This window comes from Parasteatoda tepidariorum, chromosome 1 (assembly GCF_982258835.1).
Source record: "Parasteatoda tepidariorum strain Cologne lab strain chromosome 1, Ptep-v5.0, whole genome shotgun sequence".
Taxonomy (NCBI): Eukaryota; Metazoa; Arthropoda; class Arachnida; order Araneae; family Theridiidae; genus Parasteatoda; species Parasteatoda tepidariorum.
The window spans coordinates 67,382,364-67,396,640 of NC_141755.1; the positions used below are offsets into that span (position 1 = coordinate 67,382,364).

At 26.7% G+C, this 14,277-nt stretch overlaps 1 protein-coding gene across 1 annotated transcript in view; it reads right to left on the reverse strand.

The window, feature by feature from the left end:
• LOC107443191 (FRAS1-related extracellular matrix protein 2) overlaps positions 1 to 14,277 on the reverse strand; it is a 76,709-nt gene that overhangs the window by 47,925 nt on the left and 14,507 nt on the right. The window contains exon 3 of the mRNA XM_087165637.1: positions 8,329 to 8,418. Coding sequence (XP_087021763.1) covers positions 8,329 to 8,418 — 90 coding nt within the window. The remainder of the gene's footprint in view (positions 1 to 8,328; positions 8,419 to 14,277) is intronic.

Genomic DNA, 14,277 nt, shown 5'->3' on the forward strand with positions numbered 1-14,277 from the left:
AGAACATTTGGTTTAGGGACCATGAAGAGCTGGTTTTACGGACCTGACGCGGTTCGCCAGAATTGATTCACCAGCTACCGATGATACACATAAGCGTATCAAATGAAGTGTAATCACTAAGGATAACAATACATATGGAATACGATAATATCGCGATCATCATTGACTATAATTATTAAAGAATACGGTTATATCATGATCATAATCGGTAACATATCAAAAATAATATCGTGAACGTTATACATAACGGTAGTTATTGAATACGATTTATTGTTAGTGTTGATAACTATATTTTGGTTAAAGTAAGCTTATATTGGTTTGGCTAAATTTCATTAAATAATAATATTGACCGTTGTAAAAATAATATAAATTAGCAAAATTGGAAAAATATAGCGATAAGCTGTAAAATATTGATAATTTTGGACAGTAAATGGCGATATTAAAATTCATATTCATCAGATATAGAGACCAATGTTCTCATTGGTGCAAACTAGGAAAAAGAATGGCTACAAAAACATAGGCCTATAAATATATGCTATAACATATACCGATAAGTACCCAACATTTTTTAGACATTCCACCTACTAAAAGAAAAAAAAATATATGAACTAAATCACATAAAAACAAAACTATTTAAAATATATATTTCAGAAGCCTGAAATATATACGAGTGACACTCGTATTATGAAATTAAAATTTTCTCCTTATTAGAAATATAATAATATAATAAAAGCCATGTTATCCACTAACGAGACTACGTTTTTTTTCCTTTTCAAATCATTAATCACAGCATCCTAAAAAACAAAAACAAAAAAAAAACAATGAAAAAAAATCTTCACTTTTTTTTTAAGCAACCTTACAACACCCTCCAACAGAGAGGGAACCATATATCTTCCAGCAAGTATCGTCTGCAGTAGCTTACAGGAGGGGTGCTTTACTGCCCCCCTCTCACTCGAAGAGGCTCTGGGGCATCAACTTCCCAATTACAATACAAATGGGATCCGTTTGACCCATTAGATTTTTCTAAGACAGCATCCGGCTAATAGCCAACAACAATGCCTACCTTAGGACCAGCAGGTGTGTTTGATATCTGAATTAGAAAAAAAAAAATTGTTCTTCCCCTTATGGTCTTCCTTCCAATTTTCTTTCTTTTTTACCACCATCAAATCTCGACCACTATCATCTTCAAAGCAGCATGGGATTTATCGAAATTAAACGTCGTCTTTGAGAAAAGAATATTAGATTTTAAATGGATGGTTTTATCACTCTAAAGAACTATGATGCTCAAGCTTTACGGATATGGTAGGATTTATAAAGCTAAATGCATTTGTGTTAAATACGGTATTTTATACAGAAACTTTTAAAATGCCCTTAACCAAATTACACTTTAATAACCATCTATTTATTAACTCCGAGAAAAATTATCGTTCAGTTACTTCAATTTTGTAAACTCTTGAGTTAAATTTACACTCAATATTTTAATTTAAATATTGTCTTAACTTAAGGAATTAGAAAAAAAAATTCGTTTACGGGAAAAAAATTAGGAGATTCATTTTTCGTTTTTTTTCACACAAATTTGATGCTATATATTTATTAAACTAGGAAGCTCCACCCTTGTAATCACCAATACTGTCATGATTTTTTCATGAATCTTTGTTTTTTTTCTTTCTAAAAGTCAATATTTTTCAACAAAAAAAAAATATTATTTTGTTTATAAAATAGAAACTAATATAGTTCTTTTGTACGAACATGCTGTGAAAATATAAACCATAACAAAATAAATGATTACTTGAATGATGTGAAATGATTGTGAAAAATAATGAACTCTACTTGGAAAATAACAATATAACAGACATATTATACAATTAAACAAAATTACCAAAATAGCATAATGGTACAACTTAGTGAGTATATTTACAGATATAGATGAGTTTTCCCATGAATTTCTGCTTCTATATGGCAGTTTTTTATTTAAAAAGAGAAAAAAAAACGATTTTCTGGAAATAACTAAGAAGTATAAAAATACATGTTTGCCATAAATAATAAAAATACTTTAGATTACCACTATAGATATTAACTTTTACACGATGATTTATACTTCAAATAAACCAAAAATTATTACAGCTATTATTACAGCTCAAGTATTATGATACAATTATTACAATACAATTATTATAATACAATTATTATAATACAATTATTATAATACAATTATTATAATACAATTATTACAATACAATTATCATAATACAATTATTATAATACAATTATTACATCTCTTTTATGAAAGTGTGTAGCGATCTGCAAAACTAGGTCCTATGATCAGATCATCCGAAGTGAAACCAAATTTTGATAGCCACGAGCACTAACTCTTTAATTTAATAATACGATAAAAATTTATTTATTAGCATTTATTTTTTAGATGTAATCACGATACATTAATTTAAGAGCATTTTTATTTCTTAGTGAAATGTATACTAATTTTAAAACTATCTGCCCCATTCTGGGGTAAAGTGGGTATATCAAAACATATTCTTTTGAATGCATTACTGTAAGAAATAGATAAGATAAAATAGATAAGTTATGCTTCTGATTTTATCTATATTATTCCAAGGTACATAAAATGCATCAAAATTTTCACCAAAATAAATTTAATGGTTTGATTTTAGAATCTTCTTTAAGAAAAGATTGATTTTAAACCCACTTTAACCCACCTCACCCTAGTAATAAAATTATTTGCTAACTTAATATGAACTTTAAGATTTTTAAAATAAGTTAAAAATATTAGTATTTAATTATATTTTTTTTCGAATGACTTATTTTTAACACTTAATCTGTTCAGAACGGCTGGTACATCAGTTATTTAATTAAACAAGCGAAATGTCTCGGTTCCTATTTTCTTGTTATAAATCAGTTCTATTGATAATTTTACGGGGAAAAAATTAGAGTAATACTGTTGGGTTAAATAGACATAAAAATCCGTTTTCAGGATCCCGTATTTAAGATAAAAATCCCGCTACTTATTTTATGTGAAAATTAAATAAAATTTTAATCATGGTTTGAAAATAGATAGGTCTTTAAATGATCTTTGAAGCCTTATATCTTCTGAATAAAATCTTGTGTTCCTTAATTTATAATTAAGATTAAATATAACATTGAGTAAAACTCTTTTCTTTAAAATTTTACATAGATTGTCTTTCTGTCTAAAATATTTAAATAAAAAGTCGCTTTTTCAAGTTCATAGTAATGTAATTTAATATGAACAAATGTCAAAGACACGACAGACTTTATTTAAGGAATTAACCTTGAATGCTGCTGATATAATCTGTAAAAAAGAAATTCGTTTTCTAATAAATCATATATAATGAGCTGAGTGGGTCAAAGATAACATAATATCTTTCATCTGCCGACCGATTTGTTTTTTAAATAATTCCAAGACAGATGACGCTATTTAATAGAATGCGGAAATTACGTTCTATGAAAGTTATAAAATTTATTTATATTATAAAAAAGGTAAGACATTTATAACAAAATAAGAGTTTGTTTATGAACCAATTTTGAAAAACTACAATTTATTAATTATAAGAGTCTTGAGTTAATCATCGCCAATTTCAGTTGATAGATAATTTGCTTCAAAGTGTTGACACGTATTAATTCTAGCAACAGGAGTTTTATTAATTTCAGAAATCAAATTTCTTAATCTTGATGAGGTCTTTGGACTCATTAGTCACAGGCTTTTGCCAAATTAACAAATTATCTGTTAAATTAGAGACGTCTAGTTGGCAGATTACGTGTGAAAAACGAATGAGGCATAATAATGATTTTTTACTGTTTGCCCACATGAAAGCAATGCGTATAATTTAGGTAAGGGATTTTAACTATTATTTTAGTAATTTTCACTAGAATCCCAAAATTAAATATGAATGAAAGTTAATAGACTATAGAAGTAGTTTTCTGATTCTAAAGATCTTGAAACTTTTTTAATTTTTATCAAAATATCAATCTATTTAAGTTTGCGTTTGTTAGTGACAAACAGAAAAATGTTTCAAAGACTGCTTCTATGTATATTGCTTAGGATAATGGAATAATTTAACCTTTTCTGTTCGTAACAGTTCTGTTCGAACAGTTAAAAAAATTAAAATATTTTCTAATCAGCTTAAAATTTTAGGCTGATTGCTATGCTCTCTTAGGCTAATGAATTCTGGCTTTTTTCAGGCCATTTATAATATACTCCTGAAGAGAGTTTATTGCAGTTATCCTACATAAAGTCATTCTAATTGTGAAATTATTAGCACATTATCTTAACCTAAAGATATATAGGCTGGTTGTAATAAGCTTAAGAAATAGGACAGAATGCAAGATTTTTCTAATTGACCAGGTACATTACAAAATGCAGGTGACATTTGTAAAGAGCCAAATTTTTCAATCAACCTGTGTGAAATAGTGTGCAATTTTTGCATTTAAAGTTTTCCAAATTTCCTTCCAATGAGTTTTGCAAAATGAGACACTGACTGTGATTGTTGAGAGAGTTCAATATTTTCAACATTAAACTTGAATTTCAATATAGAAACCAAAACATTTAAGGACCCTTAACTATATTATCAAGTACATACACATATTCCTTTTCATTCCGAGCATAGGGCTTCTATCACGGCTTTCCATCTCACTCTATTTATAGCCAGATATTTTATCACTCTCCATGTCTTTCCTATTGTTTTCAATTCGCTTACAATAGTCCTGCACTAAATATTTTTAGGTCTTCCTCTTTTTCTATTGCCCTGAGGGTTCCAATCAAAAACTTCCTTTACTTTAAATTTTTAAGGTTTAAGTAGAACATGACCAATCCATTTCCATTTACGTTTTCTAATTTCCAGATCAATTAGTTTCTGTTTTGCTTTTCTGAGGACTTCTGCATTACAAATTTATGGAACCACTTTATACGCAAGATTCTTCTTAAACAGTTGTTAATGAATACTTGAAGTTTGAAGTTACAAGATCCCTTAATTAATAAATCATTTTCATATATTTTTCAAATTCCTTATTTTACTTTAGTATTTTTTTTTCGTCTCATCGTATCCGTTTTTAGTATTTCCAGTCAATAAAATGATATTTTAAGAAATGAATCATTTTTAATAAAATGTTATAGTTATTTACTATAAGAGGCCTAACTATTAGCTTAAAACTTTACGAAAAATGTTTGATTATTTTGGAATTATTGATATTTTTAAAATTAGTTGAAGACATTAGTAAAACGTTTGAAATTAAGATTACCATAATAATTTAGACAAAAACATTTCAAATTTATATTTTAAAAAAATCAATTAATGGTTTATATTACCACCCTTCACCATATTTCACTTGGGAAATTGGAATTTAATTTTAACATTTAAAAAAAAAGAAAGACAAAAATATAGTTTTGGAACGAAATTTTCTACATATTCATTTATTACTTTATATTGCTTTTTAAGAAAATTATTATTTTTTAAAGCTTTAAATATCATACGGTTAAATATATTCTACGGAAATGTTAAGTATATTCTACGGAAATTTAAAAAATGTTATATCTTGTTTAGATGTCATTTTAGTCAAAAGTATTATTTAAAAAAAGGTGTTTTAAACGTTATGAAGATATATTCATCGTTTAAAACATCGAAATTCCATGTTACTTTAATTCGTCATTTGATATAAAAAAAATTATATTCTAAGGATTTTCTCATTGAAACTTTCAAGGAGAAATATTTACTTCAACCAATGCACTTTTAACGGGCTCTGTGGAAATACAATTTTCAGAGATAACGATCGTTTTATACATGGATTTAAAAATTTAGCTATGACGTAGAAAGATCGTAGATGTGTAAAGATCTCGTCAGGAAAAGTAAATTTTCTACAAGAATGGATAAATATTTAATATTTAAAGGCAAAACCTCAAAAAAAAATAAGGAAAAAGTACTTAAATTTTAAATAACTTTCGAGCAAATAAGAATTTTGAGAAAAACTGTCACTAAAATAATAATAGAAATTATGTGGATGCATTTCAGCTTACAGTAGATCCATCTTAGTTTTTTTTAATTACAAGTTCAACAATTAATGATTCTCGAACTAATTGTCGCATCTGATTCTTCTTATTCCATAGTACTTCTTTTACATTTTTCTAAACACCTTCGTAATTTTTGATTTTTAAGCCCATAGATTTTGAACTGTAAAGCAAAATGCAACGTAAAGCAAAAAAATTTTTAATAAGTACTCAAAATTGCAGTAATTTTCGAACAAATTGGAATTTTGAAAAAAGCCTCTGTCGTAAGCTCATTAATAAATGTGATCTTTTTTGCATTACAAATGTGGCCTATTCAGCATTTTCAAACTCTGTGGTTGCACTTATGGACCGTATTATTTTTTTTCCAACAAGTTTGACAGTTAATAATTCTCGAACAAATTAATAACAGTTAAATATTTATAAACCATAGTAATTCGTGTACACTTTTCTACGCGCATTAGTAATTTCAAGTCTCTAAGTCTTAAATTTTTTGCACGGAAATACAAAATGTAACATTAAGTTGAACACAATAAAACAGCAGCGGCGTCAGCGGCCTTCACGATTTTTTAATATAGAGAGAGTCTTACGCGTTCAACGTTTAATTTTTTACGTAATGCTATTCTTTTATCATTTCATATGCTCTATTAACGAAATAGGCTAATTACAATCTAAAACAAGTTCAGTTGCACATAATAAAGAGTTACACCATCTTTTTTTAATTTGCATATTCATTTAATCCTTCTTCATAAAAATGTCCACATACAAATTAAAAGAAAACTATATCCTTTTTAGATGATGGATTGACTTGAGGCTACACTGTGTTTCATACCCTTTTTTTTTTTAATAATTAAGTTGGCATCAATGAAAGTCTTGTTTAAACACAGTTCTGGAGTCTACATACCATAAAGAGCTCTAATATCTTTACCGACCGGATACGAAATCGTGTCAGTATCTTGATCAGTTTCTTTTTATTAAATTTCAATACTAAAATTTCACATTTTCAATGCATATTAAATAAAAACTTTCTTTCTTGTTTTCTAAAATCAATATTTCAATTTTGGTTTTTTTAAAAGAAAAAGAAACAAACAAAATCCCTTTAAACAGGAAAATTAAAAAAAAAAGTATTTCGAAGTTATATTGCCTATCTAAAATAGGTCATGCGTCATATTACACATATATGAAAATAAATAGGTTAATTTTTAAAAAAAATCAATTTTCTACAAGAGTTGAGAAAGAAAATTCAATGGGTTATAATGTCTGAAAAATACGAAAAAGTGAACATAAGAGCAGGTTTAACAAATATTTTATAATTTGAAAGCACTAGTTTAACAAAGGTGATTATTCAGTATTCGAAAAAAAAATATCTTTAACAAATAATTTTATATTCGAGTATTTTTATAGTATGAAAACATGATATCGAACAAGAAAATTAAAGTTAAGGTGAAAATAAAGAACTTTGAAGAAAAAAAATTGAGATTTATAGAATATTTTAGTTTTATTTAACTACTATTTTAGTTTTAGTTATTTAACTAATTCACTCATTCCAAGTGTTTTTATTCCGAAATTCTCAGAGGAAGAACGATCTAAGTGTCTGTCTATGAGATTTTTTGGAGTAGAAGAATGATCGAAGTGCATTGGGCGTTGGAGGGTAACCTTTGAAAATTCCACTCAAAGAATTCGAGTATCGTTACGCAAACATTTTAAATGAATGCTAAGTATTTTTTGATTTCCTCAATTGGAAGCTTACGAACACGGAATAAGGGAAATGCTTATTTTATTATCTATTCTTCAATAACCGAAATCGATCTGAAGGTGATTATCCAAGGATCGATACTTGATGATTATCGAAGTAGAATCAGTACTTCATGATTACCCAATAATCAGAATTTATCCACGGATTAAGATAATGCGAGGAGGGACTTATTTGTTAAAATACTTCTTAAATGATATAGGATGAAAGGAAAAGTCGTTATAAGAGGTGAACAAAATGAGGGAAAATACTTTAGTGATTTCATGATTATTGGTGGATAGAATTAATGAGATCTCTCAGAAGGTGAATAGAATAAGAGAACTTGCTTTTGCAATTGATTTAATAATTGCTTACCAAAAATTTAGATAAGTTCTCCTTGGAGTTGTCCAGAATATCCGAGTTTTAAAAAGTAGATAAATAGATACAATGAGAGCAATATAGAAATAATAGGATATCGTTTCAATTTTTATTATTAATAATTCTTTAATTGTTGGTAAAAATATTTTTTTCATGTCTAATAAAGTTTGGTTTGACATCATCTTACCTTTGTCTTGAACTTTAAAGTGAAATATGTCACTTGTAGCGTTGCTTTTAGGATCCAAAATGTAGAAGATTCGCATTCTGTTGATATCATCTGAAAAGTTAAAGTCACTTTTATATATTTTTTAATTTCAATATACACATCATTGCAATTAAATTTAATAGTTTATAATAATAGCAGTTATAACTTAAATAGCGAATAATTGGAAATATTTCAATATTTGCAATGTGATCATATTCGCTTACAATATTCTCGATATAAAGAAGTGTTTTTTATAAAAATGGTAAAGTTACTATTTTCTAGGAGAAAATATTAAAAACCAATTTAATATTTTTTTTTCTTATTTAATACAAAAATAGGATATCTGATTTTATAAAAGAAAAGACAAAAGACAGTTGAAATAAGAAATCGATTCTAACTTATATTTATATAAAATTTAATTTTATTAATTTAGTGTATTTTTTTAAATCTAAATCTTCAAGAAGCATAAATAATATATTCAATGAAATTCAATGTATTTTTAAAACTTTTTGGACTCCAACGAAACCATCTATAAGTTAGTACATTATCTCTATCAATTTTCTTAATACTTCACAGTCATTAACACAATTTAAAGAAAAACCTTACTAAGACATAAAAAAAAATGATATGTCAAATTCTTTAATATTTTTGTAGGAGCAAAATAAACCCAGATGAACCGTTAGTTTAATTGAAATCTTGCTTTTATTAGTTTTGTAGGTACAGGAAATAAAAAAGTCCAAGTTGCACGCATCCAATTCCTTTGTATTTTTCTTCGAGACAAATACAAGCAGAACTTTTTAAGACAGAGAAAAATTGGCTTTTATTTTCCATTTATCGTGACTAAATGGTATATTTTATTCATTGTTTTATTCTACTTATAACATCAAAAACTCAAGTTTTAAAAAATCTGTAGTTAAACGTCTTTCATATTTCATAAAATGAGAGTGTATTGTCACTGCTTTAACCTTGTTATATCTTTTGAATAACTCAATATGAAGTTCTGCAACGAAGCCTGATAAATTTTCTTCCGAAAACTACGAAAAGTTTTTATGAATCCTTGATTAAAATAATTCATGCAACTCAAAAGAGTTAATTAATGAACTGAATATGAAATTATGAAGAAAATGGAACAACTTCATTAAAACACAATGGAAAATTCAAAGAACTGATTTATGAAGTATATATGAGCTAACTATTCATGTAATTGTTATTAAACTGTTCTTAAAACAACTCTTCAGGATAAAAAAAACGTTGCTGCATATGCTGCTCCTAGTTCAATAATTCTGTATTAAACTCTCGATGTTGCATTCATTTGAGTAAAGCAAAACAAAGTAAACAAAAGATACATAAATGTACAAAAATAGAAAATTGTTTCATTTCCATAAACAAGAATTTTCCTCGGTGTTAAACATTAAATGACAGGAGAAAGTAACAAGACAAACACGTTGCAGTAAGGAAAACAAAAAGGCTTAACCTATAGGAGAAGAGAACCAAGCTTGAACTAGGTAATAAAAAAGGGAATTCGAGAAGCAGGCTTGAAGGAGTTGGATAGGGAACCCAGGGTGCAAGATGCAAAAACCAATTCCCATTAGTTCCTCTACGAATTTTATTGTGTTCGTTGTTGTTTCAACATCAGTTTTTTTTTGGTGCTTCGACACCGAGGAAGGTTATTGCTTACAGAACTGAAACTATAGTATTGTTGTGCTTTTATTTGTGCTTTGTTCCCGTTATATTGATTTATTCTTATGAAGTACAAAGTGTACCCTTTATTCATTATCATTCATTTATTGAGAGAAAATATTAAAAAGATCAATCTCCATTTTTTGCAAACTTACCCGCTTCCTAGTCCAAAAGTTTTCTCATAAAAAAATATTCACTAATTTATGTTGCAAATGTAAAGCTTTACAAGTTCGAATAATTAAATCATCAAATAAAAAGCACATGACTTAAAGGAAACAAATATAATTCTGAAAGGAATAAAAGAATGAATACCGCATTCCTTGAGAACATCATCATAATATCCATACCCATAAAAATGTCACTTGCAAGATATCGTAGAAAGGATAGGTCAATAGCAGCCATTTTTAAAAATGTCTTATCGACCGGAGAACACAATTTTCAACAAATGTAATCTACCCTTTGGTTTCACACACAAAGCATGGTGTCAAAAATAGAGTAAAAGAAGGAAAAAAATGGTGAATAAAAAGCATAGCTGGCTTTTAGTCATCGTCCAACACTTATTCTTAATAGCCAGATACATTTTTTGCTCAGCGTGCGATGACTCCGTTATGAAAATTTTTATGATACATTATCATAATATTGCGTGGGAAAATATGACAATATTTATGTAGCTTACTTTTTTTTTGTATTTTTATCAAGCTTAAAGCGAACTTATCCTTGAAATGTCCATTATTTGAAGTAACTATTTTTCATTTTAATTTCATTTTTCCTCATTTAATTTTTTATTCCCAAACAACATTGTTTTTTACACAAAAATAAAAGTTTTTAAAAAATTTCATTAAAGAAAATTGAAATTTTCCTGCGATGCTATAACAGTTTTATTAAAACTTTTATAATACATAATTTTAATATTGTTTAGGTAAATATGACAACATTTAAGTAAGGTCTTTTTTTTAGTAGTTTACCACAAAAACCAACTCATAAGTACATAAAATGTCCACTAATTGAAGTAACCCATTTTTAACTTGTTTACATTTTTCTCCGTTTTGTTGTAAAAATATTGTTTTTTTTTTTTTAGATTATAACGTCTATAAAATAATATATAAAAATTACAACTGTATAAAAATTTCGTCTTTTAAAAAAAAAAAACTTTCTATTTCTGTTAGAATCTATTTAATGAATAAATAATTCATACTAACACCCACATATATAAATAAAATTAACATTCCATTTCTTTCATCCAAAAATTTCCGAACATTGCATAGGAGATATAAATATTTAAATAAATACCCATAAAAAATTTTTATATAACATTTATATTTTTTCATTTTTTATCTAATAGCTTTATAAAATTATTAAAATATTTAAAAATATTTATATTAAACAGTATTTGAAAGCTGTTTTTTTTAAATTATATTTGTTTCTATATTATTAAGGTAAATACAACTAAACGTAAATACAATTTTTACATTTTAAAAAAAAATCTACATTCCATACTCGATTTTAAATTTCTATCAACTTTCTGTAATCTAGATCATAATAAAAGCGATAGTAATATATGTTGAATATATTCATTTGAGTTTTAACTCTGAGATTTCTCGCTTAAAATAATTGTAGTGACTTTAACATTAATGTATTTTAAATTATTTAAATGCTTAAAATCTGAGTTATAACCAGTTTCAGAAATTCGAAGTTAGTTTGGATTAGAGCTACTGCTTTTTAACTTCTAACTAAAAGTTAGATATCAGGAACTGTAGTTTGGATGGAGGATTCGCCATTATGAATAAGTTATTTCTCAATCGAATTTTTTAATAAATTAAAGATTCATTCATAGTTATTTGGAGTTTCAATCAGTTTACAAAGTTTAAAAATATAAAAATGATTAATAAGCATTTATCAGTCATGTAAATGAATTTGTTCTTTTATTATAGTATACTTAACTTTACTATTCTTTGCTTAAAACTTGGAATTTCAAGCAAAAGGAGAAAAATTACTGTGAGATTCAACTTCAAATAAAAGCTAACTAAAAATTAATAAAGTTCATATAATTTAAACTTCTTCATCGATATCGACTGATGTAATTTAGTTTTATTGTCAGCTGATTGCATAGTGTTAGCGTTTTTTCTTTTCTTCTTTTCTTCTTTTTTGTTTTTAATTAATACGCGGCAGAACTGATGGCAATAGCAACACTGGCCCAAATGGTTTTGGCAACACTGGCCCAAACGGTTTTTTAACACCACGATACGGCAAATAGCTTAACTAATAGATGAGATTATCGTTTTCTTTTAATCGTATCGTTTTATTTGAATTTATGAAGTTCTTCGTAATCGTTTGGTTATTTACTTTATTTTAGTTCTATGAAATTCTGATGTTGATTCTTTAAGGATGTTATGATATAATGAAGACGAAATTATATCATGCAAAGTAAATTATAATTTATTTTAAATGTTTTAAATTTACCATTTTTCTTGTTCATAAATTTGTTTCAATGTTTAATGAAATGCATATTTACATGAATGACATGCATCATTACTCCTCTTAAGCTGTAGAATAAATTCTGATGTGTCTTAATGCAGATTTTTTTTATTTTTTCTGTTTATAGTAGAATTTAATATATGACGGAATAAAATAAACAGGAGTAAATGAAAACTTATCAGAAACACTTTGTACGTACAATAGAAGTTAAATTTACGTATAATAGAAATAACTGATTAGAAAATTTTACGTTTCCACACAAATGCACAGTATAAAACACTAACACGAAACTTCACAACACTAACATAAACTTACGCAATCCTATCTTTATTTTGTAACATTTACCGAAGTGAAGCAAAAGAAGTTTAATTTTGGAACTAATGCTATAAATATAGCCATTCTTTATGTAATCTTACAGAAATAAAAAAAAAACGACAGAGACACTAAATTATAAAAGTTGACTATTCAAATCTTCTGTATCAACTAACCGTTTCCTCTAATCGCTGATGGAGGGCGATGCGGTTAATTAGGCCAGGAGAAACTTTTAGAAAAGCGTCGTGATGACGTCGGAATGGATCGTCCTTAAGTTATATAGTTCGTGATTTGAAGTTAAAAACAACAATATCATTCTAGTTTGAGTTCAAATTCGTCCAAGTTTTACTTTAAGCTAACAATAACCTAATAAAATAAGAAGCATTTAATAAAAATCAAATAATAAAGTATTTTCAGCAGTATGTAAAGTTTATACAAAATTAAGTAAATTTAATTAAAAAAAATTAATGAAAAAAACTTTTTTTAATAAATTATTCTACTTGAAAATTGTGAAATAAATAGTGATAAATAGACTGGTAGGAATGATTAGATATTAAGTCAATGTGTTAGATTAAGTTTGATTGATTGATAAATTTAATATCAATAAATGATTGATGAAACTTGGGAATTAAACGCTTAATTCGTGTAAAGCATATAAAATATTATTAAATGTTTATAAAAAACTTTTTTTTTTACCCTGAAGACAGAAATTGATGGATCGGCCAAATTAACTAGTCACGAATGTACTGTGTGGAAATGAAAATTTAATTTAGAAACATCTTAATCTCAATTAGGAGAAGTGTTTAATTACTCTCATCGTACAAACATGTATTCCCCTATGTATGTTTAAGGGTTTGCTTTTTTTAAGAGAAAATAGGGAAGATAAAAAAAAGAGCCACCAGTAAAACAATTGCAAGTTACGGAAGATAATAATTGATCGTCTTTATCTGGTAGGGTAAACTGGGTACAGAGATGTAGATTTTTTGTTTATTCTGCATTTTCACTTGAAAAATTTCCAAAATTATTTTCTCTTTATTCAGATAAACAATGCGTTTTTAGCTACTTTGTTTCTGGAATTTCTTAAAGTTTTCCAGGTTTGTAATAACTTTAATGAAACACATTTTAACCGATATTTGTATTAAACATAATCGGTAAAGTTATTAAAAAACATGACAAAAAGATAGAAATTTAAGGTATCGGAAATTTTTGAGATCTCTCTATAATATTAAAATAAAACAGACTTAGCTGGTCAACTTTCTAAGTGATGTAAGAGATTTTATTATTATGTTTTTAAATTTTTATTAAACTGAATTTTTATTCAACTGAAAGATTTTCAATCGAGGAAGACGATATGGATAAATTTAGCTATGAACAGCGACAAAATTTACAATAGCTATCAAATATTTACCTGAAAATCAATTATTTATTTTACCTCTTTAGCATTATCCCTATTGATACTGATGC